Source organism: Salmo salar, chromosome 05, assembly GCF_965601325.2.
Source record: "Salmo salar chromosome 05, fSalSal1, whole genome shotgun sequence".
In the NCBI taxonomy this organism is placed as follows: domain Eukaryota; kingdom Metazoa; phylum Chordata; class Actinopteri; order Salmoniformes; family Salmonidae; genus Salmo; species Salmo salar.
Genome location: NC_138295.1, coordinates 52,775,621 through 52,802,549, shown reverse-complemented (window position 1 = coordinate 52,802,549; position 26,929 = coordinate 52,775,621). Strand labels below are relative to the sequence as shown.

At 42.9% G+C, this 26,929-nt stretch overlaps 1 protein-coding gene across 2 annotated transcripts in view; it reads left to right on the top strand.

The window, feature by feature from the left end:
• Window positions 1-26,929, top strand: part of LOC106605070 (zinc finger protein 236) — a 95,796-nt gene that overhangs the window by 33,483 nt on the left and 35,384 nt on the right. For both annotated transcript variants that reach the window (XM_014200335.3, XM_014200337.3), the window contains exons 11-17: window positions 5,045-5,248; window positions 5,346-5,478; window positions 11,634-11,894; window positions 12,207-12,463; window positions 16,986-17,087; window positions 20,365-20,504; window positions 21,305-21,414. In XM_014200335.3, coding sequence (XP_014055810.1) covers window positions 5,045-5,248; window positions 5,346-5,478; window positions 11,634-11,894; window positions 12,207-12,463; window positions 16,986-17,087; window positions 20,365-20,504; window positions 21,305-21,414 — 1,207 coding nt within the window. The remainder of the gene's footprint in view (window positions 1-5,044; window positions 5,249-5,345; window positions 5,479-11,633; window positions 11,895-12,206; window positions 12,464-16,985; window positions 17,088-20,364; window positions 20,505-21,304; window positions 21,415-26,929) is intronic.

Below are 26,929 nucleotides of genomic sequence, written 5' to 3'. Positions count from 1 at the left end.
ATCAACATTGTAGTTACTCCACAATACTAACCTTAATTACAGAGTAAAAAGAAGGAAGCCTGTACAGAATACACAAATCCTGTATAAGGCACTAAAGTAAAACTGCAAGAAATGTGGCAAAGAAATGTACTTTATGTTCTGAATACAGAGCGTTATGTTTGGGCAAATCCAACACAACACATTACTTAGCACCACTCTTCATATTTTCAAGCATGGTGGTGGCTGCATCATGTTATGGGTATGCTTGTCATCGGCAAGGACTAGGGAGTTTGTTTTTTAGGATAAAAAGAAACGGAATAGATCTAAGCACAGCCAAAATTTCCTCGAGGACAACCTGGTTTAGTCAGCTTTCCAACTGTCACCTAAAAGACAATAACAAATATACATTGGAGTTGCTTACCAAGACATTGAATGTTCCTGAGTGGCCTAGTTACAGTTTTGACTTAACTGGGCTTGAAAATCTATGGCAAGATTTGAAAATGTCTAGCAATGATCAACAACCAACTTGACAGCACTTGAAGAATTTTAAAAGAATACAAACAGAATGCAAATATTGTACAATTCAGGTGTGCAAAACTTAGAGACTCACCCAGAAAGACTCACACCTGTAAACGCTGCCTAAGGTGACTCTAACGTGTATTGACTCAGGTGTGTGAATACTTATGTAAATGAGATATTTTTGTATTTCATTTTTAATAAATGTGCAAAAATTATGGGATATTGTGTGTAGATGGGCGAGGGGAAGAAAATAATATATTTAATCAATTTTGAATTCAGCCTGTAACACAACAAAGTGTGGAATAAGTCAAGGGAATATAGTGAAAGCGCTGTATAACCTGTCAGAAATATCCAGTTGATCAACTACTAGCCCATGTTAGCTAGCTAGATAGGTCAGTTAGGCTAACCCGTTATCAAAATCCTGTAGTTATCATGGCCAGATTACGTTCCTAGAGGCCTCGCTCCCCTGGTGGGCCCAATTTTTATATTTTGATTTTGTTGAGTCAGTCCTATGAACACACAAGACATGGCAAAGGTGTAGAATTACTTTTAAATTAGCTTTAAAACATTAGCTTTAAAACATTTTCTCGCCGCCCCATTGCAAAAGGTGTAAAATTGCAGCAAATAAGATTTAAAATGGAAATATTTTCTCTATGCAAACGCAGTGTGTGAACAGTTTGAACAGTTTCGGGTCGTATGGGATGCGAGGTGGGGGTTTATTACTATGCTGATAAATATCCACCTAGGAAGACCAGACCTTTTCAAATAGTAGTTGAATACCCCTGTTTTAGATTGAATGCACAGTGGTGCACCAAAGCTATGATTAGCATTAATTAGCCTAGTGTTGCCGGTGAAAAGATAGTGTGATGTAAAGCTTTTGATACGCGGTTGTTTACAGAGGTGACGTTCGTGGTCCCCTTTCACTGATTGCAGTAGTTGGGATTTCGTGTCACAGCCAAGATTAAGATGTCTGGGTGAATTATGTGGTGCAATGTAACGCTTGGCCTTCCATAATTATTTAATTAACACACACACACACACACACACACACACACACACACACACACACACACACACACACACACACACACACACACACACACACACACACACACACAATTAATGCAGATGCCTCTAAACCCATGGCCTCATCTCTCATTTGCATGAAGATTTGATTACTGGTATTGCTTCGTCTTTTAGAATGTTGCCCTTAACCTTTTAGGGACAGACGTTCTGCTAGCGGAACGCCTCACCAATATCCAATGGTAGAGCGTGGCGCGAAATACAAATACCTCAGAAATGCTTTAACTTCAATTTCTCAAACATATGACTATTTTACACCATTTTAAAGACAATACTCTCGTTAATCTAACCACATTGTCTGATTTCAAAAAGGCTTTACAGCGAAAGCAAAACATTAGATTATGTCAGGAGAGTACCCTGCCAAAAATAATCACACAGCCATTTTCAAAGCAAGCATATATGTCACAAAAACCAAAACCACAGCTAAATGCAGCACTAACCTTTGATGATCTTCATCAGATGACACTCCTAGGACATTATGTTATACAATACATGCATGTTTTGTTCAAACAAGTTCATATTTATATCAAAAAACAGCTTTTTACATTAGCATGCGATGTTCAGAACTAGCATACCCACCGCAAACTTCTGGTGAATTTACTAAATTACTCATGATAAACGTTCACAAAAAACATAACAATTATTTTAAGAATTATAGATACAGAACTCCTTTATGCAATCGCGGTGTCAGATTTTAAAATAGCTTTTCGGCGAAAGCACATTTTGCAATATTCTGAGTAGATAGCTCGGCCATCACAGGCTAGCTATTTTGACACCCACCAAGTTTGGTGCTCACTAAACTCAGAATTACTATAAGAAAAATTGGATTACCTTTGCTGTTCTTCGTCAGAATGCACTCCCGGGACTTCTACTTCAACAACAAATGTTGTTTTGGTTCCAAATAATCCATAGTTATATCCAAATAGCGCCGTTTTGTTCGTGCGTTCAAGTCACTATCCGAAGGGTGACGCGCGAGCGCATTTCGTGACAAAAAAAATCGAAATATTCCATTACCGTACTTCGAAGCATGTCAAACGCTGTTTAAAATAAATTTTTATGCTATTTTTCTCGTAAAATAGCGATAATATTCCAACCGGGCAACGTTGTATTCATTCAAAGGCTGAAAGAAAAAAATGGAGTAGTCTCGTGGACGCGCATCTCCAGTGTCACTGTTCCCAGCCTGACCACTAACAAATACTCCTGCTGTTCTTCGCCCAGACACCCCATTACACTGCAGACACCCCATTACACTTTCTGGCGCCTTCTGAGAGCCAATGGAAGCCTTAGAATATGTCACGTTACAGCACAGATGCTGTATTTTCGATAGAGATGCTACAGAAGGACAATAAATTGTCAGACAGGGCACTTCCTGTATGGAATCTTCAGGTTTTGGCCTGCCATATGAGTTCTGTTATACTCACAGACACCATTCAAACAGTTTTAGAAACTTTAGAGTGTTTTCTATCCAAATCTAGTTTCTGGGCAGGAGTAGTAACCAGATTAAATCGGGTACGTTTTTTATCCGGCCGTGAAAATACTGCCCCCTATCCCAAACAGGTTAACGTATCCATCTGTTGGTGTTAGAGTTGATTGATGCAAAGTAGAGATCTTCACAGATCCACCTGTACCCAAATACCCGAGACCCGATCCGGGACCAGAGCGGGTCTGGATCCAGAAAACTAAATAATGACACAGGTTTGGGTCGGATCTGATATGATTATCACAAGTCTCGGGTATGTGTAATTTTAACTGACGTGTCCGAAAGGGCCCGTACCGATCCGAATGCAACTGCTGCAGTCGAGAGAGACATTGTATAATTTATGCTGCTGCTCTTGCTTTTCACGAGAGAGGATTGTGGCGCGTGTAGCTTGTTGTTGTAGGTAATCATAAGTCATTAAAGCCGCAATAGGCTACAGTCATAGAACCTCCGTGAGTGGCAAAGGTTAGGCGATATCTAATCAAAGGAAGATGGAATGAAAATGATGGAATTAAAAGTTAAAGGAGAAGGGTAGGCTACAACGACCAAGAGCCAACCGGTAGGGTGCTGCTTAATATTCCTCATGTAGTTGTTGTTATTTGGAACTCTAGACATGGGAGGAATATGTCTTCTGAAATATGATACTTGTTATTTGGCCATTGGGTAGTTTTATTGCAAGGAATTCTAGTTGGTCAACCACAGGCTAGGGCTGGGTTATAAAACTACATGCTGTCCCTTTTTCTGGGGAGTGAACCCCTGGAGTGAACCCCTGGAGAGAACCACTGGAGAGAGCATCACTGAGGACAGGGGAGAATGACCATCTACCTCCCAGTATGATTTGTCCTCTTCGAATAAACCTATTTTCCTCCCCCTGATTTGCTTTGGGGTCTGTGTTATTAAAGAATAACATAAATTGCTAACACTAGCTAACGTCAAGACAGGTACTACGTAATCATATTTGATGATAAATAACCTAGCTATGGCAGCTATTAGTCTACTATAGTGCGAGTCGGCTTGTTGGTTGGTTGCTGTCTCTTGTCTCTCCCTCCCTGCTCCCCGTGTCACTCACTCACAGTATGGCCCTTCCCCACCTGCTAGAGCTGCACCTCTCTTGTGCTTTATCAGCTTCGGTTAATCAAGTAGCTTAAAAATGACTTTTCTGCTGCTTCCATCACTCGGATCAGACCGTGTCTGGATCCGACCAGGTCTACACGGAATGGGTCATGAAAACACACTTGTTTTCATGTGTAGCTGAGCTGTTATGGGTGTTTGTGATTTAGTTCAAATTCAAGTTTATTTCATTTAATCACATGTCATATGATTAGATTCTGAATTACGTAATGCATGATTTAAAAAAGGATATTAATTTAAAAAAACAACAACAATGCAACATTTAGGTTACTGTGGTTTAGTCTGTTAAGGCGTCCTCATGTTTCCGAGTTTCTCCATATATTATGACGACATTTTGTTAGTTTTGGCAGTTGGAGTCAAGCCGAGTCTACGCCCCTTCGTCTGTGATTGGTCAACAGTAGGGATACTTCAATAAAGTCTTTGTCATTCAAAGAGAGACGACTTGTTTTCATGCAAAATAAAATTATTGGAAAATACTGCACCAAACATCTTAGTTTGATGTAAATTGCGCAACTAAGATCTCTTCGGCAAAAACATAAAAATGGATGACCGATTTCTTGAGTCATAATTAGATTAATTCTAGTTTGGTTCGGCTAGCTGAACTGAAGCATGCTGACAACTTTAGGGGTTGGCGTTCCACAGGTTTCTTTTGATTTTATCTAATCTCTCAGGAGACATTGGTACGTTAAATCGATTTCGGCCTACTCAATACGACACTGTTATAAGTTTATTTTCTCTAGCTTGTCTCTTGATTTAACTGACATGAATACATTTCCATTTCAAAACTGATGCAGTTCTCGTTATTGTCTGAATTTAATTCTACATGCTATTTGAGGTTTATGTTCTTGTTGTCAGGTGTGCGTCCGTTCCCATGCCCTCACTGTGACAAGATCTTCCGTACATCGGGCCACAGAAAAACACACATCGCCTCCCACTTCAAGAGCCTGCAGCAGAAGAAGCACAAGTTCCCACGCAAAGCCCATAAAACCAAGGTGTCCAAGAGCAACATACCTCTGCCTGATATCCCCCTGCAAGAGCCCATACTTATCACGGACCTCGGTAACGCATGCATGCTCACTCGCTCCCTCACAAGCACGCATGCACACACACACACACACACACACACACTTTGTTCATATTGTCCCCTCCTCCCCAGGTCTCATCCAGTCCCAGAACCCTCGCCTGGCCTTTCAGACGTACCTGGAGATGGTGGACAATGATCGGCCATACAAGTGTCCCTGCTGTAACAAGGCCTATAAGAAATCCAGCCACCTCAAGCAGCACGTTAGGTACAGCTATCCTCTACACGTGTCACACACACACACAAGCATTTCGCTACACTTGAAATAACATCTGCTAACCATGTGTATGTGACCAATAAAATGAGATTTGATGCACACAGCAAATGTTTTACAGTCCTTGTGGGGGCCTAAAATTGATTTCCATTGAAAATCCTGGTCTAACCATAACCCTAAATCTAACCCCTAAGCCTAAAATAGCCTTTGTCTTCGACGGAAATGTCCACACTAGGGAGAATTGTCCTTGTTTTACTATCCTAGTGGGGACTTTTGTGGATCTCCGGTACACACAAGGATAGTAATACAAGCCCCCCCCGCCCACACACACACACACACACACACACACACATTTAGTTTGTATTCCCATGTATTCCTTTCGAAATATCATCCTCTCTGAAGCAGCTGACAGTGAATGTATTTCTGATTGAGTGCATCGATATATAGTTGTGAGCGGAAGCTGTATATTTAGCCTCAGTTTAGATCCTCTTGTACTTTGTCATTTGGGCGGCAGGTAGCCTAGTGGTTAAAGCGTTGGGCCAGTAACCGAAAGGTTGCTAGATCGAATCCCCGAGCTGACAAGGTAAAAATCTGTTGTTCTGCCCCTGAACAAGGCACTGTTCCTAGGCCGTCATTGTAACTAAGAATTTGTTCTTAACTGACTTGCCTAGTTAAATAAAATAGAAATGTAAAAAGAAAAGTGGGATAAGCCTGCTATAGCATGTCAGAGAGCTGCTGCTGTTATCAGTGGCGTTAGAGTCCACCCCTGTGGCTTAGTGGCATTAGCTCCTCATTTGATGCTAGAGGGATGAGCTGGGCTGAGCAGAGCATGGGGATGGACAAGGAGGCAGGGGGAGGAAGGCTCAGCACATGGCAGACGGTTTGAGCCACTGGCAGACGGCTGGGTTCAAGTAGTATTTGTTTTCTTTCAAATACTTTGAGGGTTTTATTGAGCCTGCCTAGAGTGCCAGGCAAACTCGATCAAGCACAGCTAAAGTAAACTAGATATACAGTTGAAGTCGGAAGTTTACATACACTTAGGTTGGAGTCGTTAAAACTCTCGTTTTTCAACCACTCCACAAATTTCTTGTTAACAAACTATAGTTTTGGCAAGTCAGTTAGGACATCTACTTTGCATGACACAAGTCATTTTTCCAACAATTGTTTACAGACAGATTATTTAACTTATAATTCACTGTATCACAATTCCAGTGGGTCAGAAGTTTACATACACTAAGTTGACTGTGCCTTTAAACGGCTTGGAAAATTCCAGAAACTGATGTCATGGCTTTAGAAGCTTCTGATAGGCTAATTGACATCATTTGAGTCAATTGGAGGTGTACCTGTGGATGCATTTCAAGGCCTACCTTCAAACTCAGTGCCTCTTTGCTTGACATCATGGGAAAATCAAAAGAAATCAGCCAAGACCTCAGAAAAAAACCTCCACAAGTCTGGTTTATCCTTGGGAGCAATTTTCAAATGCCTGAAGGTACCACGTTCATCTGTACAAACAATGGTACGCAAGTATAAACACCATGGGACCACGTAGCCGTCATACCGCTCAGGAAGGAGACGTGTTCTGTCTCTTAGAGATGAACATACTTTGGTGTGAAAAGTGCAAATCAATCCCAGAAGAACAGCAAAGGACCTTGTGAAGATGCTGGAGGAAACAGGTACAAAAGTATATATATCCACAGTAAAACGAGTCCTATATCGACATAACCTGAAGGGCCGCTCAGCAAGGAAGAAGCCACTGCTCCAAAATCGCCATTAAAAAAGCCAGACTATGGTTTGCAACTGCACATGGGGACAAAGATTGTACTTTTTGGAGAAATGTCCTCTGGTCTGATGAAAAAAAATAGAACTGTTTGGCCATAATGACCATCGTTAAGTTTGGAGGAAAAGGGGGGAGGCTTACAAGCCGAAGAACGCCATCCCAACCGTGAAGCACGGGGGTGGCAGCATCATGTTGTGGGGGTGCTTTGCTGCAGGAGGGACTGGTGCACTTCACAAAATAGATGTCATCATGAGGGAGGGAAATTATGTGGTTATATTGAAGCAACATCTCAAGACATCAGTCAGGAAGTTAAAGCTTGGTCACAAATGGGTCTTCCAAATGGACAATGAACCCAAGCATACTTCCAAAGTTGTGGCAAAATGGCTTAAGGACAACAAAATAAAGGTATTGGAGTGGCCATCACAAAGCCCTGACCTCAATCCTATAGAACATTTGTGGGCACTACTGAAAAAGCATGTGCGAGCAAGGAGGCCTACAAACCTGACTCAGTTACACCATGTCAGTGAGGAGGAATGGGCCAAAATTCACCCAACTTATTGTGGGAAGCTTGTGGAAGGCTACCTGAAACGTTTGACCCAAGTTAAACAATTTAAAGGCAATGCTACCAAATACTAATTGAGTGTATGTAAACTTCTGACCCACTGGGAATGTGATGAAAGAAATAAAAGCTGAAATAAATAATTCTCTCTACTATTATTCTGACATTTCACATTCTTAAAATAAAGTGGTGATCCTAACTGACCAAGGACAGGGAATTTTTACTAGGATTAAATGTCAGGAATTGTGAAAAACTGAGTTTAAATGTATTTGGCTAAGGTGTATGTAAACTTCAGACTTCAAACATACTTGGACACCCCTTCATATCTGTGGATTCTGCGATTTTCCATTGCCCACGACTTTCAACGTGGCACCGTCATAGGATGCCACCTTTACAACAAGTCAGTTCGTCAAATTTCTACCCTGCTAGAGCTGACCCGGTCAACTGTGAGTGTGGTTATTGTGAAGTGGAAACGTCTAGTAGCTGCAAAGTGGTAGGCCACACAAGCTCACGGAACGAGAGTGCGGATTGCTGAAGCGTGTAGCGTGTAAAAATCGTCTGTCCTCGGTTGCAACACTCACAACATAGTTCCAAATTGCCTCTGGAACCAACGTCAGCACAATAATTGTTAGTCGGGAGCTTCATGAAATGGGTTTCTATGGCCGAGCAGCCTAAGATTAGCCTAAGATTACCTTGCGCAAAAACCAGAGCATCGGCTGGTGTGGTGTAAAGCTCGCCACCACTGGACTCTGGAGCAGTGGAAACGCGTTCTCTGGAGTGATGAATCACGCTTCGCAATCTTGAAGTACGACGGATGAATCTGGGTTTGGCGGATGCCAGGAGAACATTACCTGCCCCAATGCATAGTGCCATCTGTAAAATTTGGTGGAGGAGGAATAATGGTCTGGGCTAGGCCCCTTAGTTCCAGTAAAGGGAAATCTTAACGCTACAGCATACAATGACATTCTAGACGATTCTGTGCTTCCAACTTTGTGTCAACAGTTTGGGGAAGGCCTTTCCTGTTTTTGTATGACAATTCCCTCATGCACAAAGCGAGGTCCGTACAGAAATGGTTTGTCGAGATCGGTGTGGAAGAACTTGACTGGTCTGCAGAGCCCTAACCTCAACCCCATCGAACACCTTTGGGATGAATTGGAACGCCGACTGCGAGCCAGGCCTAATCGCCTAACATCAGTGCCCAACCTCACTAATGCTCTTGTGGCTGAATGGAAGCAAGTCCCCGCAGCAATGTTCCAACATCTAGTGGAAAGCCTTCCCAGAAGAGTGGAGTCTGTTATAGCAACAAAGGGGGGACCAACCCCATATGAATGCCTATTCTTTTGCAATTCGATGTTAAACGAGCAGGTGTCCACATACTTTTGATCATGTAGTGTATTTCAAGTATAGAAAACAAATACTATTTGAGCCCAGTTCTGGCTAACGTCTGTGCTGTCTTTGCCCTGCGGGCCTGGTTTATGATAAGACAGGCCAGGTAGAGAGGAAAAAATGTACAGAAGGAAGAGATCTGAGGGGATTTAGGTACAGAGAGTGGGAGAGAAAATGGATAAGAGCTAGTAACCATAACAGTAATTGCTCCTGTAAGTCACTCTGGATAAGAGCTTCTGCTAAATGACTAAAATGTGTGCTAGGCCATTTTATTTTTGTCTGGTTTAATCTCCAGGTTGTTGTCAGGAATAACGTGTAATGTCACAGTGGTGGATAGGTCTTATTTTTGTTTTCAGTAGCCTAAGTCATTATAGCTCCATTAACTAGCAAATGTATCTGGAAAATGTCACCCTGCCATTTACCGCATGAAAAAATCCCTCTAAAATGAGTATTGTATTCAGTTTCTGCCTTTTTTCTTAGGATGAGAAAAATGGGAGATTGAAGTTTAGGGCTCCAAGGAGTAATTTCCCGAGCGATATTCATTGATTCTCTCAAGATGTCTTTTTGCCCTTTGGGCTGACACATCGAATCATCCCCCTCTACTAAATATAAATATTTCTTCATTTTACAACTGTGAGGAAAAGTATAGTAACAGCCTATTTATTAAAGGTCACAGTCTCGATAAACGAGGAAACAAAAGTCAACCTTAATAACAACGTTGCCTTCGCTGCTCCACTCAGCATATCTGAGATTGATGTTCTGTATTCCCTAGTGTCTGTTTACCTCACACTATGACAGAGCCCAAGTCAAAACTCTGTCACATTATACTAATAAACGTGTTCCTCAGTCAGAGGGAATTTACTGCATACACCATGCACAACATATAATGCTTACTGTTTTTTTAGGATTTGCAAATTAGAGACCCTTGACATTTATAGAACTTCCTAATTTGAGCCATTTGACTCAGACCATAACACACCCAGTCATAGCATCACCTGTCATTACATTACATTACATTACATTCATAACATTCTACTACACTCAGGGTTGATATGCAAAGTGTTTGTGACATGACCTGAGGAAGATCCTTGTGGATTGAAACGTTGTCAGTAAAGGTGGTAATTGGGAGCATATTCAGTGTGCTGGCCTTTCTGTTCTTGTGTTGATACAGTGCAAGCTCTGTCAGGTTGGATGGAGAGCGTCGCTGCACAGCTATTTTCAGGTGTCTCCAGAGATGTTAGATTGGGTTTAAGCCCGGGCTCTGGCTGGGCAACTCAAGTACATTCAGAGACTTGTCCCGAAGCCACTCCCGCATTGTCTTGGCTGTGTGCCAAGGCGAACCTATGCTCTAGTCTGAGGTCCTGAACGCTCTGGAGCAGTTTTTCGCCAAGGATCTCTCTGTATTTTTGCTGTGTTCATCTTTCCTTCGATCCTGACTAGTCTCCCAGTCCCTGCCGTTGAAAAACATCCCCACGGCATAATGTTGCCGCCACCATGCTTCACAGTAGGGATGGTGCCAGGTTTCCTCCAGACAAAGACTACAATCTTGGTTTCATCAGACCAGAGAATCTTGTTTCTCGTGGTCAGAGTCCTTTAGGTGCCTTTTGGCAAAGTCCAAGTGGGCTGTCATGTGCCTTTTACTGAGGAGTGGCTTCCGTTTGGCCACTCCACCATAAAGCCTGATTGGTGGAGTGCTGCAGAGATGGTTGTCCTGGAATGTTCTCCCATCTCCACAGAGGAACTCTGGAGTTCTGTCAGAGTGACCATCAAGTTCTTGGTCACCTCGCTGACCAAGGTCCTTCTCATTTTGGCCGGGCGGCCAGCTCTAGGAAGATCTTGGTGGTTCCAAACTTCTTCCATTTAAGAATGATGGAGGCCGCTGTGTTCTTGGTGACCTTCAATGCTGCAGAAATGTTTTGGTACCCTTCCCCAGATCTGTGTCTCGACGCAATCCTGTCTCGGAGCTCTACTGACAATTCCTTCAACCTCATGGCTTGGTATTTGCTCTGACATGCACTGCCAACTGTGGGACCTTATATAGACAGGTGTGTGCCTTTCCAAATCATGTCCAATCAATTTAATTTACTGCAGGTGATCTCCAATAAAGTTGTAGAAACTTCTCAAGGATGATCAATGGAAACAGGATGCACCTGAGCTCAATTTCAAGTCACATAACAAAGGGTCTGAGTACTTGTGTTAATAAGGTTTTTCTGTTTTTTATTTGTAATAACTTTGCAAAAATATCTGCAACCTGTTATCGCTTTGTCATTATGGGGTAATGTGTGTAGATTGAGGAGATATATAATTCTTTTTTTTAATCCGTTTTAGAATAAGGCTGTAACGTAATAAAATGTGGAAAAGTCAAGGGGTCTGAATACTTTTCTTAATGTCTCATGATATTAACATTGTTAGGTCATCTTCCATCAGGTCTCACACGGGAGAGAGGCCGTACAAGTGTGTCCAGTGCAGTAAGGGCTTTGCCTCCTCGGGGGTGCTGAAGGCCCACATCCGGACCCACTCGGGCCTCAAGGCCTACAAGTGCCTGATTTGTGACACCACCTTCACCACCAGCGGCAGCCTGCGCCGCCATATGACCACCCACAGTGACATGCGGCCCTACATGTGCCCTTATTGTCAGAAGACCTTCAAGTCCTCACCCAACTGCAGGAAACACATGAAGACCCACAGGTTAGTAATGCGCATGTGTTGTCAGGCACAGAGTTGTTTTCGGTCATGTGATCTGACCAGGTGGAAAAAGCTAAAAACTACAGGCCCTAATTCAGGTCGAGTCATCAGGAATACTGGCTAGCTAAGTGGCTAGCGAGAGTGTCGCTCTCCCAATTTGGTTATTGTCATGTTGCTGACATTTGTGTGAAATTTTAACTTTCAACTCTAAATCTCTAGGTGTCAAATCTTTCCATAAAAAATGGCTGATTTCTGTTTGTTTTGTAGATCAAAGTAGTGAACAACCTGAATCCACCTCCCCATTCCCCCTCTCAGGTATGAGTTGGCCCAGCAGCTCCACCAACAGCTGAACCCAGAGCCCTCGACGCTGGACGACCCCATGGATGGCACCACCGTGACCCACAACCTGCAGGTGGAGCTGGAGGATGGCACCCTACAGCAGGAGGCTCCTCCCACGGTGGGCTCAGAGCAGCAGGGCATGCTGGGACTGGGCCAGGCGCAGGTGGTGGACGGCGGCCAACAGGTGTCGCTGGAGACCCAGCTAAGTGACCAGCCCCTGGGCCAGGAAGAGGGTAAGAGTGCCAGCGTGTTAGAGGGCATCAGTTTGGACAAGGCACAGACTCACTGGTCTTGAACACGTAGTACGTTGTTATTAGGGACGCATGGGGATTTGAGGATCAGTGATTCTGTGCAGTCTGATGGCGATATACTTTGTAGTTGATCTCAAACATAGTCTTTTAATGTCGATGCCAATCATTCCATAACGTTATAGGCCTGCTGCAACAGCCCTCTAACTTTCAATGGGGGATCCACGTAGTTCTATGTTGGATGTACAAAGGATGATGTGAACAAAGTGATCCACCCTTAGGTATCTGAACCCTTCCCAACATCAACAGACATTTCTACGGAGATACAGTCTTGCTCTCCACCCATCTCTCTTGATCTTAGATTGTATTTTTCATTTGGCCAGTCTACGCTGCAAGGTGTTTCATTTTCAGGGACAATGGTTGGCTCTAACTGCGTTAGCAAATAAAGCAAGGAACTGTTGAATATGGAATCTTATTAATATTTTGAATATCAAATCTTTCTAAATGGCACTCCTTTAAGATAGCAAAGGGCAAACATCTGGGTTTCTCATCTCGTCCGTCTGTATAACTCCTCCATCTCTATTCTTTCCTCCACTCCAAATAGTGTGTCCATTTATTTAACTCTTTCAAGACTTTTTATCTGTCCATTACTCAAACGCTATTTCCATCCAAATTCTGGATCTTCAAAAACCTATTTTCTTATTGATGGCTTTCTTGGAATTGTTATTTCAATGGGTTTTTCTATACAATGGGTTTCTGGATACATCTCATTAGGACTCATGGTGTGTGACTGACGTAACCACCTCCTTGACCTTGTAGCTTTAATTTTTAAAACAGTTCCAACGTATACTATATTTAACCTCAGAACAAAGAGAGAAGAGCATAGCACAACAAATGAAACCGGGCCAGAGGTCAAGCTTCAATCCTCATTAAAATTGCTACACTCACCTTTCAACCTCAAGAGTTCACGGTGAGTAAAAGAAAAGAGAACTGAAAGAGGGAAAAATAAAAAATAAACTTACCCTAGCTTTACGATCGTATGTGATTTAGATTAGTATTTGTCCCACCTACTCAACAGCCAGTGTAATCCCGTGGCGCGTTATTCAAATTCCTCAAAAATGCAAAAACTTCAATTTTTCAAACATATGACTATTTTACACCATTTTAAAGACAAGACTCGTTAATCTAACCACACTGTCCGATTTCAAAAAGGCTTTACAACGAAAGCAAAACATTAGATTATGTCAGCAGAGTACCCAGCCAGAAATAATCAGACACCCATTTTTCAAGCTAGCATATAATGTCACATAAACCCAAACTACAGCTAAATGTAGCACTAACCTTTGATGATCTTCATCAGATGACAACCCTAGGACATTATGTTATACAATACATGCATGTTTTGTTCAATCAAGTTCATATTTATATCAAAAACCAGCTTTTTACATTAGCATGTGACTAGCATGTGACTAGCATTCCCACCGAACACTGCCGGTGAATTTACTAAATTACTCACGATAAACGTTCACAAAAAGCATAACAATTATTTTAAGAATTATAGATACAGAACTCCTCTATGCACTCGATATGTCCGTTTTTAAAATAGCTTTTCGGTGAAAGCACATTTTGAAATATTCTCAGTAGATAGCCCGGCATCACAGGGCTAGCTATTTAGACACCCAGCAAGTTTAGCACTCACCAAAGTCAGATTTACTAAAAGAAAAATGTTCTTACCTTTGCTGTCTTCGTCAGAATGCACTCCCAGGACTTCTACTTCAATAACAAATGTTGGTTTGGTTCACAATAATCCATAGTTATATCCAAATAGCGGCGTTTTGTTCGTGCGTTCAAGACACTATCCGAAAGGGTAAATAAGGGTGATGAGCTTGGCGCAATTCGTGACAAAAAATGTCTAAATATTCCATTACCGTACTTCGAAGCATGTCAACCGCTGTTTAAAATCAATTTTTATGCAATTTTTCTCATAAAAAAGCGATAATATTCCGACCGGGAATCTGCTTTTAGGTAAACAGACGAAAGAAAATAAAGCATGGGGTCGACTCGGGCACGCGCCTAAGCCCATAGTACTCTGATCGGCCACTTGCCAAACGCGATAAAGTGTTTCAGCCAGAGGCTGCCTCGATATCGTTCAGCTTTTTCCCGGGCTCTGAGAGCCTATGGGAGCCGTAGGAAGTGTCACGTTATAGCAAAGATCCTAAATCTTCAATAAAAAGAGCCAAGATGAAACACAACTTGTCAGACAGGCCACTTCCTGCATGGAATCTTCTCAGGTTTTGGCCTGCCATATGAGTTCTGTTATACTCACAGACACCATTCAAACAGTTTTAGAAACTTTAGGGTGTTTTCTATCCAAAGCCAATAATTATATGCATATTCTAGTTACTGGGCAGGAGTAGTAACCAGATTTAATCGGATACGTTTTTTATCCGGCCGTGTCAATACTTCCCCCTAGCCCTAACAGGTTAAAAAAAAGGCTTAAATGCATGAGGTAACCCCCGACCCATTCACAGAGAGAACAGATAACCTCTTGATTTGATTCACTGATGCCTGTGGAGTGAATAAATATATATACACTACCGTTCAAAAGTTTGGGGTCACTTAGAAATGTCCTTGTTTTTGAAAGAAAAGCAAAAAAAATGTGTCCATTAAAATAACATAAAATTGATCAAAAATACAGTGTAGACATTGATAATGTTGTAAATTACTATTGTAGCTGGAAATTACAGTTTTAAAAAAAATCGCAATGTCTACATAGGTGTACAGGGGCCCATTATCAGCAACCATGACTCCTGTGTTCCAATGACATGTTGTGTTAGCTAATCCAAGTTTATCATTTTAAAAGGCTAATTGATCATTAGAAAACCTTTTTGGAGTTATGTTGGCACAGCTGAAAACTGTTGTCCTGATTAAAGAAGCAATAAACCTGGCCTTCTTTAGACTAGTTGAGTATCTGGAGCATCAGCATTTGTGGGTTCAATTACAGGCTCAAAATAGCCAGAAACAAATAACTTTCTTCTGAAACTCGTCAGTCTATTCTTGTTCTGAGAAATGAAGGCTATTCCATGCGAGAAATTGCCAAGAAACTGAAGATCTCGTGCAACGCTGTGTACTACTCCCTTCACAGAACAGCGCAAACTGGCTCTAACCAGAATAGAAAGAGGAATGGGAGGCCCCGGAGCACACATGAGCAAGAGGACAAGTACATTAGTCTCTAGTTTGAGAAACAGACGCCTCGCAAGTCCTCAACTGGCAGCTTCATTAAATAGTACCCACAGAACACCAGTCTCAACGTCAACAGTGAAGAGGCGACTCCGGGATGCTGGCCTTCTAGGCAGAGTTCCTCTGTCCAGTGTCTGTGTTATTTTGCCCATCTTAATCTTTTCTTTTTATTGCCTAGTCTGAGAGATGGCATTTTCTTTGCAACTCTGCCTAGAAGGCCAGCATCCCGGAGTCGCCTCTTCACTGTTGACGTTGAGACTGGTGTTCTGCTGGTACTATTTAATGAAGCTGCCAGTTTTCAGCTGTGCTAACATAATTTCAAAATGGTTTTCTAATGGTCAATTAGCCTTTTAAAATAATAAACTTGGATTAGCTAACACAACGTGCCATTGGAACACAGGAGTGATGGTTGCTGATAATGGGCCTCTGTAGGCCTATGTAGATATTCAGTAAAAAATCTGCCGTTTCCAGCTACAATAGTCATTGGGTCGGCAGGTAGCCTAGTGGTTAGAACATTGGACTAGTAACCGAAAGGTTGCAAGATTAAATCCCAGAGCTGACAAGGTAAAAATCTGTTTTTCTGCCCCTGAACAAGGCAGTTAGTCCACTATGCCGTCATTGAAAATAAGTATTTGTTTTTAACTGACTTGCCTAGTTAAATAAAAGTTATATATATATTTTTACGACATTAACAATGTCTACACTGTATTTCGGATCAATTTGATGTTATTTTAATAGACCAAAAATGTGCTGTTCTTTCAAAAACAAGGAAATGTCTGTGACCCCAAACTTTTGAACGGTAGTGTATATTTCCACTCTATGAGGTTGGAATAATAGTGTGAAGATGTGAAAGTGAAGATAATGCCCTGTTAGTGTAAGTGCTGTTTGAAAATACCATCATCATCCGTCATGACATCACCATTCAGTAAATGAGTTAATAGACCAATAAGAAAGAGTTCCAAACCTCTCTGCCTATAACTGCACATTTGTTTGTTTTCCCGTCCCCACTCAAATCATTCCCATACAAGTCCTAACCCCAAAAAATGTTTTTTTTTTTTTCTTGCTTGAGACATTTTTCTTTGCAAAGAAGCTACAGTATTTTTGGTTTTGTTTCTTTTTGACCATTTTAATTGGACAAAAATCCCAGTAATTGTCTGATATTGAGATAAAAACAGCTACATTGGACCTTTGGCCTTCATTTATACAGTTTAGCCAGACTAACCTGCTTTATTCCTCTGTCCTCTTATCTCTCCCCCTCTGAATCCAGACACCTTTGTGACTACCCAGCATGCTCTGCCTCAGAATATTAGCCAGTTTGAGACGCAGACACTCCCACAGCCTGGCTTTGACCAGCAAGCACTTACTCAAGGTAACGAATGCACGTACACACAAAAACACCCCCTGCATGGTGGTGGCACACAAACCTTTCTCTCAGAACATTTAACAATGTCTGTGAGTTAACCTGGGGTAAATTATGCACTGACAGACACACTCACACACACACACACACACACACACACACACACACACACACACACACACACACACACACACACACACACACACACACACACACACACACACACACACACACACACACACACGTTGGCAGCCCGCGACTGTCTGAATCCAGTGTAATGGATAACGCCATGGTTGTCTCTGACCTCTGGCTGAGAAGAGCCCATTTACAGCGAGGACTGTCAGAAAGCATCTGCTTGGCACATCAGATATTTAATTTTCACAATGGGTAGCTTAACCTTTTGTCTCCGTGATGATTGCATCCAGCCTCTATCGCCCACAGCAGTATGCTCTACTACAGAGGTGCATTAATCAGAAGAACACTTTGTTTTTCGACAGGTTTCCCACCTCATCCTAGGCCTCCTGTACTCTCTGTACAGTTTTGCTAAAGTAGAAAGTTTGATGTCATAAATAAACCATAGACCAACAGCAGGGCGGATATTGATGTCTGTGTCTGTATGCGTGTCTGTGTTTCTCATTAGCGTGGCACTCCACGAGATGGACTTCTATACATTTCCTCTCCTCTCTTGTTCTTTTCAAGAAGGAAAGTAAGGAGTTATTTGAAAATTCCTAGAACTTCTCTCTGCCGTCTGCCAGTATTTAATGAATCGTGGCCATTCATTAATATCAGTGAGTGGAGCTTTAATGAATGACTGTGTGGTTCAGAGAGTCCCCTAATTTACACCCTAAGACAATCCGACTGGTGGCGTAGGCACAGAAAGTTTCCTGCACAGTCTTTGTCCCCACACACACACGCACGCACGCACGCAGACTGGCGGCATGGGCTCTGGAAGCATCAGTCTGTTAATGGCGCGTTTTAGAAGGGTGAGCCGTAGCAATCCTTAATTAGCTTTGGTTTAACTTTTCCAATCACACTTTTAGTCATGTTTGCAGTAATTAATTAATGTCCTCCTCCGACTCTTCTAATTTGGCAAAGGCTCTAGCCTCTAGCCAAATATACAGGTATACAGGGTTAACTCATTTTGTGCTGTGGTGCTGAATGTGTGGTTTATCCATAATAGGCTTTTCAAATCCACTTCTGTGTAATCAATTCATCTATTCTAAGGTGCAATGTGTGTACCAGTGGAGGCTTGTTGGGGGGGAAAATCAGTGGACAGATTCCTGGAATTAAAATGAATGGAATGGTATCAAACACATTCATTCCCTTACAGCCATGACAGTGAGCCCGTCCTTCGATTTCAAGCCTCCACATGTGTATACAGTGCATTTGGAAAGTGTTCAGACCCCTTGACCTTTTCCACATTTTGTTACGCCTTATTCTAAAATTGATTAATAGTTTTTTTCCCTCATCAATCTACACACATACCCCGTAATGACAAAGCAAAAACGGGTTTTTAGAAATTTTTGCAAATGTATTAACAATAAAAACTGATATCACATTTACATAATATTCAGACCCTTCCCATTCTTCTCTGCAGATCCTCTCAAGCTCTGTCAGGTTGGATGGGGAGCGTCCCTGCACAGCTATTTTCAGGTCTTTCCAGAGATGTTCGATCGGGTTCAAGTCTGGGCTCTGGCTGGGCCACTCAAGGACATTCAGAGACTTGTCCCGAAGCCACTCCTGCATTGTTTGCTGTGTGCTTAGGGTCGTTGTCCTGTTGGAAGGTGAACCTTCATCCCAGTCTGTTTCTATCAAGGATCTCTCTGTATTTTGCTCCGTTCATTTTTCCCTCGATCCTGACTAGTCTCTCACTCCCTGCCTCTGAAAAACATCCTCACAGCATGATGCTGCCACCACCATGCTTCACTGTAGGGATGGTGCCAGGTTTCTTCCAGACGTGATGCTTGGCATTCAGGCAAGTAATTCAATCATGGTTGCATCAGACCAGAGAATCTTGTTTCTCATGGTCTGAGAGTCCTTTAGGTGCCTTTTGGCAAACTCCAAGCAGGCTGTCATGTAACTTTTACTGAGGAGTGGCTTCAGTTTGGCCAATCTACCATAAAGCTGCAAAGATGATTGTCCTTCTGGATGTTTTTCCCATTTCCACAGAGGAACTCTGGAGCTTTGTCAGATTGACCATCGGGTTCTTGGTCACCTCCCTGACCAAGGCCCTTCTGTTCCCCGGGCGCCGAAGACGTGGATGTCAAACAAGGCAGCCTCCCGCACCTTGTCGATTCAGAGGAGTTGGGTTAAATGCAGAAGACACATTTCAGTTGAAGGCATTCAGTTGTACAACTGACTAGGTTTTCCCCTTCCTCCTCCGATTGCTCAGTTTGGCCTTGGCGGCCAGCTCTAATTTTATTGTATTTTTTATTTAATCTTTATTTAACTGCACAAGTCAGTTAAGAACAAATTCTTATTTACAATGACGGCCTACCCCGGCCGAACCCTCCCCTAACCTGGACGACGCTGGGCCAATTCTGCGCCGCCCTTTGGGACTCCTGATCATGGCCAGTTATGATACAGCCCTGGATCGAACCCGGGTCTGTAGTGATGCCTCTAGCACTGCGATGCAGTGTCTTAGACCGCTGCGCCACTAGGTCCCCAAAAGAAGATTCTTGGTGGTTCTAAACTTCTTCCATTTAAGAATGATGGAGGACACTGTGTTCTTGGGGACTTTTAATACTGCAGAATTCTTTTGGTACCCTTCCTCAGATCTGTGTCTCAAAAAATGTATGTCTCTGAGCTCTACGGACAATTCCTTCGACCTCATGACTTGGTTTTTGCTCAGACATACACTGTCAACTGTGGGACCTTTATATAGACAGGTCCAATCAATTGAATTTACCACAGGTGGACTCCAATCAAGTTGTAGAAACATCTCAAGGATGATCAATGGAAACAGGACACGCTCAATTTTGAGTCTCATAGCAAAGGGTCTGAATGCTTATGTAAATTAGCAAACATTTAAAAAAATAAATGATTTTGCTTTGTCATTGTGGGAGTATTATGTGTAGATTGAGAATTTTTTTAATTAAATAAAATTAAAAAAGTTAATACATTGGAATAAGGCGTAGCAAAATGTGGAAAAATTCAAGTAGTCTGAATACTTTCCGAATGCACTGTACATCCTCCTTTAGAGTTGCTAGGGTTCCTTAAGTTCTCATACAGGGTTAACCCATTGTATGCTGTAGTGCTGACTGTACCCCTTTGTGTCCTCCTGCAGGTTTTACCATCACCGCAGAGGGCTATCCCCAGGCCCAGTTCTCCACGGTGCAGCAGCTACAGGACTCCAGCACGCTGGAGTCTCAGGCCCTGTCCTCCAGCTACCACCCCCAGAACCTGCTCCATGTGCCCAGCCAAGAGGTGGTGAATCCAGCACCGTCAGCCTCTACCTCCACACCTTCCAAACTTTTCCCAACGATGCAGAGTTTTTAAAAATTATAATAATAAATAAAATATTAACTAACACAAAATAAATAAAATACACAAGAATGGAGCTCTATACAGAAAGTACCAGTACCAGATCAATGTGGATCTATATACAGGGAGTACCAGTACCAGATCAATGTGGAGCTATATACAGGGAGTACCAGTACCAGATCAATGTGGAGCTATATACAGGGAGTAGCAGTACCAGGTCAATGTGCAGAGGTACGAGGTACTTGAGGTAGATATGTACATGAAGGCAGGGTAAAGTGACTATGCATCCAGATAGATAATAATGCGTGTAAAATAAAGAACAGTAGCAGCAGAAAATTGTGTGTCTAAAAGTCTGTGTTACGTGTGTGCGTATGTAGTGTTTGAGTGGGGGAGGGACAATGTAGTGTGTGTGTGTGTGTGTGTGTGTGTGTATATATAAAGTCTAGTGAGTGTGCGTAGGGTCAGTGCAAGATAAAGTCAGTGCAGATAGTTTGGGTAACATTAATGAACTATTTAGCATTCTGGCTATTAGCAGTCATATGGCTTGGGGGTAGAAGCCGTCTCAGAACCTGTTTGCCACCCTAATTTAGCGGGTGTTCTGTCAAGCCAAAAACGACAAAATTAAATGTAGCCTGAAGTAGTCAGTTCAAATAGACTGTATAGCATATTGTCAAGTAGTTCTTTTGTATTCGGTGATTTAATCACAATGTAGTTAATTAATGGTTGCGTATATTTCTGTTTAGACAAGTGGCCTGCTCCAGGAGACTAGCCAAGGAGACCTCCAGCTGTCTGACCAGACGCAAGACTACCAGGACCCAGAAGACAGCGAGGACAACAGCAAGAGGGCTTACAGGTGTGTGTGTGTGTGTTTGTCCAATGGCTGTGTCTGCGGTGTGTGTGTCTGTGTGGCTCAGTTGGTAGTGCATGGCGCTTGCAATGGTTGTGGGTTCGATTCCCCCCGGGGACCAGTACAAAAAGAACAAGTTTGAAAAATGTATGTACTCACTGCTGTAAGTCGTTTTGGATAAGAGCCTCTGCTAAATTACTAAAATGGAAATGTCTGTAAGTGACAGCGAGCCTATAATTTACGGCAAGTAATGGATGCATTTACTTTCTGTCATTGTTCCCGGCTCGTCAACAGATAACACTGTTATGCACCTTTATCAAAAGTTGTGCTCTAGGGCTGTAACAGCATTAGCAGTCGACACAGAGGAATGCAAAACTAAGTTAACACTATCAGAATCGCTCCTCCGTTGCTGTTATTGACCCCTGATAAAGTGACCATTTTGAGTGCGAGACATGTCAAATCAAATGTTTAGTCACATGCGCTGAAAACAACAGGTGTAGACCTTAGAGTGAAATGCTTACTTACAGGCCCTAACCAACAATGCAGTTAAAGAAATAAAATTAGAAATAAAAGTAACTAGTAATTAAAGAGCAGCAGTAAAAACAATAGCGAGACTATATACAGGAGGGTACCGGTACAGAGTCAATGTGAGGGGGCACCGGTTAGTTGAGGTAATATATACATGTAGGTAGAGTTATTAAAGTGACTATGCATAGATGATAATAACAGAGAGTAGCAGTGGTGTAAAGGGGGGGGGGGCAATGCAAATAGTCTGGGTAGCCAATTGATTAGATGTTCAAGAGTCGAATGGCTTGTGGGTAGAAGCTGTTTAGAAGCCTCATGGACCTAGACTTGGCGCTCCGGTACCGCTTGACTAGTGTGGCTGGAGTCTTTGACAATTTTTGGGCCTTCCTCTGACACCGCCTGGTATAGAGGTCCTGGATGGCAGGAAGCTTGGCCCCAGTGATGTACTGGGCCTTACGCACTACCCTCTGTGTAGTGCCTTGCGGTCGGAGGCAGAGCAGTTGCCATAGCTGGCAGTGATGCAACCAGTCAGGATGCTCTTGATGGTGCTGCTGTATAACCTTTTGAGGATCTGAGGACCCATTCCTGAGGGGGAATAGGCTTTGTCGTGCCCTCTTCACAACTGTCTTGGTGTGCTTGGACCATGTTAGTTTGTTGGTGATGTGGACACAAAGGAACTTGAAGCTCTCAACCTGCTCCACTACAGCCCCGTCGATGAGAATGGGGGCTTGCTTGGTCCTCTTTTTCCTGTAGTCCACAATCATCTCCTTTGTCTTGATCACGTTGAGAGAGAGATTGTTCTCCTGGCACCACACGGCCAGGTCTCTGACCTCCTCCATATAGGCTGTCTCGACGTTGTCGGTGATCAGGCCTACTACTGTGTCATCGGCAAACGTAAGGATAGTGTTGGAGTCGTACCTGGCCGTGCAGTCATGAGTGAACAGGGAGTACAGGAGGGGACTGAGCACGCACCCCTGAGGGGCCCCTGTGTTGAGGATCAGCGTGGCGGATGTGTTGTTACCTACCCTTACGACCTGGGGGTGGCCCGTCACGAACGAAGTCCAGGATCCAGTTGCAGAAGGAGGTGTTTAGTCCCAGGGTCCTTAGCTTATTGATGAGCTTTGAAGGCACTATGGTGTTGAACGCTGAGCTGTAGTCAATGAACTGCATTCTCACATAGGTGTTCCTTTTGTCCAGGTGGGAAAGGGCAGTGTGGAGTGCAATAGAGATTGCATCATCTGTGAATCTGTTAGGGCGGTATGCAAATTGGAGTGGGTCTAGGGTTTCTGGGATAATGGTGTTGTGAGCCATGACCAGCCTTTCAAGCACTTCATGGCTACAGACGTGAAGGCTACGGGGTGGTAGTCATTTAGGCACGTTACCTTAGTGTTCTTGGGCACAGGGACTATGGTGGTCTGCTTAAAACATGTTGGTATTACAGACTCGGACAGGGAGAGGTTTAAAGTGTCAGTGAAGTCACTTGCCAGTTGGTCAGCGCATGCTCGCAGTACACGTCCTGGTAATCCGTCTGGCCCTGTGGCCTTGTGAATGTTGACCTGTTTAAAGGTCTTACTCACATCGGCTGTGGAGAGCATGATCACAGTCTTCCGGAACAGCTGGTGCTCTCATGCATGTTTTTAGTATTATTTGCCTCGACGCGAGCATAGACGTAGTTTAGCTCGTCTGGTAGGCTCGTGTCACTGGGCAGCTCTCGGCTGTGCTTCCATTTGTAGTCTGTAATTGTTTGCATGCCCTGCCACATGCGACGAGCGTCAGAGCCGGTGTAGTACGATTCGATCTTAGTCCTGTATTGACTCTGCCTGTTTGATGGTTCGTCAGAGGGCATAGCGGGATTTCTTATATGCTTCCGGGTTAGAGTCCCGCTCCTTGAAAGCAGCAGCTCTAGCATTTAGCTCAGTGCAGATGTTGCCTGTAATCCATGGCTTCTGGTTGGGGTATGTACGTACGGTCAATGTGGGGATGACGTCAACGGTGCACTTATTGATGAAGCCAATAACTGGTGTAGTGTACTCCTCAATGCCATCGGTGGAATCCTGGAACATATTCCAGTCTGTGCTAGCAAAACAGTCCTGTAGCTTAGCATCTGCTTCATCCGACCACTTTTTTTATTGATCGAGTCACTGGTGCTTTCTGCTTTAATTTTTGCTTGTAAGCAGGAATCAGGAGGATAGAATTATGGTCAGATTTGCCAAATGGAGGGCGAGGTAGGGCTTTGTATGCGTCTCTGTGTGGTTAAAGGTGATCCAGAGTGTTTTTCCCTCTGGTTGCACATTTAACATGCTGATAGAAATTTGGCAAGATGGATTTAAGTTTCCCTGCATTGAAGTCCCCGGCTACTCGGAGCGCCGCCTCTGGGTGAGCTTGTTTGCTCTTGTTTGCATATGTTTGCTTACAGCTCATTCAGTGCGGTCTTAGTGCCAACACCGGTCTGTGGTGGTATGTAGACAGCTACGAAAAATACAGATGAAAACTCTCTAGGTAAATAGTGTGGTCTACAGCTTATCATAAGATACTCTACTTCAGGCGAGCAATAGCTCAAGACTTCCTTAGATATCGTGCACCAGCTGTTATTTACAAAAATACATAGTCCGCCGCCCCTTGTCTTACCAGACACCTCTGTTGTGTACTGACGATACAGCGGACAACCAGCGAGCTCTATGTTGATAATGTCGTCGTTCAGCCACGACTTCTTGAATCATAAGATATTACAGTTTTGAATGTCCCGTTGGTAGTTTAGTCTTCCGCGTAGGTCATTTTATTTTCCAAAGATTGCACGTTTCCTAGCAGAATGGAAGGAAGTGGGGTTTTATTCGATTGCCTACGAATTCTCAGAAGGCAGGCCGCCCTCTGGACCCTTTTTCTCTGCATTCTCTTCACGCAAATGACAAGGGTCTGGGCCTGTTCCGGGGGAAGGTGGTATGTCGTTCACATTGGGCTCGTCGGACTCGTAAAAACGCAAAGAAACGAACAAAAAAACACAATTTGGTTAGGAATGTGTCAAACGTCAGCCTTGTTCTCCAGTGCCATCTTGTGTGTATATGACACAATGTTTATTTAGAATTTGCTCAACTTAATAACTGTCCCAAATGGCACCCTATCCCCTATCTAGTGCACTACTTTTGACAATGGCCCATATGTTGCCATTTGGGAATCAGACAATGAGTTAACTCTGCTAGCTTCCTATCTGTGACGGTGACTGTGGCAGCTTGTGTTGCTCCAAGCTTTTTGTTTTGTGACTGACTTGTGCGTCAGATGTCTGGCGAGGTGACGGTGGCAGCTTGTGTTGCTTTTTGTTTTGTGACTGACTTGTGCGTCAGATGTCTGGCGAGGTGACGGTGGCAGCTTGTGTGTCAGATGTAGCGGAGGACACTAGCCACTGATGTTGTTGCGTTGTGGAAACAGAGTGGGACAGGAAGGGGACTGAGTAATGCGTCATGCTTTTATTCAGTTTTCCCTCAGTTGTTCACCATGGCACTCAGAACGGATGCAAAAATAAGACTTACAAAATCCCTACCACGTCAGCGCACAATGCATTGTTAATGCATGTCTAGGATGAAACGACTAGCGGTATAGACAAAACAAGAGAAAGGAGGACGTAGATAGATAAGGGGAATGTGTATTTGAGATTGTAAACTACTGAACTTTCTCCTTCACATACGACACAGATGTAATCAAGACCAAGGTTTTAACAGTGAGAAAAGAGTATAGTGTGTGGTATAGTGTGACTTCAGTTTGGGTGTAATGCTCTGTATGGAGTCCTGTATATGTATCAAAATTAGAATCCACATTCTGTTTAGATAAGTACACACATACACCTCATATATATATGGGGAGATTATCTCTCTCTGTCTCATTCTAAAGGCTGTGCAGACAGTGGTTGCTCCACTAAAGGTTTTGTGATTTATGCTGCGGGATTTAGAGGTAATTTGTGGTTTAGTACAGTACCCTGCGTCACCACTTCATTGCTCCAGACCAGCGCAAGTGGGGAGTTAGAGCACTGATTATGCTTTTGAGTCCTACTGTGTCTCTAACTGACAAGGAATGGGCAACATAAACCTAAATGGAAACTGATAATTGTGGACGACTTCAGTATTACTAAAACTGTTGTTACGCTAAGGTTTTTATTGTTTTATTTTGTTAGGATTATTTTGCTCTTACTGTAGTACTGTAGGCCACTCCCGACCGGTCATGTTAGACCGTTGCGCCACTCAGGCGCTGTATAAGACAGTATTATTAGCTGTGTTGCTACAGATGCTGGTTCAATACCCGTGCCGCCCTCTACTGGGAGACCCATGAGATGATTGTGGGTTTTTGGTTTCTCTCCCTCTAAAAACAGAAATAAATAATAAACTGGCTTTATTTACAAATTAGTAACAATGTCTCACCCCATGTTCAAGATCGCCTTTTTCTCGCTCATTTTACGTTATTTGAAAACAAAATCATCTCCAAAATATTGTTATTTTTTTAAACAATTTGATTATTATTATTAATTTAGAAGCAATAGCCTACAACTATTTTAGCACCGTTTCGCGCTGCTCTGAGACGGGGACTGGACTTGATAAATCAAGGAGATTTTTATTTTCACTGAATCTCTGTTTGGGTATTGGTTAGACTAGAATTCGAAAATTAGGGTGAAGAAATGTTATGCTCTTAGTGTAACCTTTATTTAACTAGGCAAGTCGGTTAAGAACAAATTCTTATTTACAAGGACAGCCTACTCCTTCCTCCTCGTCGGGGAATTGAACGCCGGTCTCCCGCGTGCCCGCATGGCACGGGGATTCTTTAGCTAAATAGCCCAGTAATGTACTCCCGACAGTCACGTTGTACATCGTGATGTTTTCCGTTCCATTCTAACGGAAACCCAGAGGGTTTTTCGTTTTTCTTGGAATAGAAACAACATAATATTAATCAAATTAAATAAGCAAGTACCAATCAAAAGTTTAGACACACCTTCTCATTCTATGGTTTTTCTTTA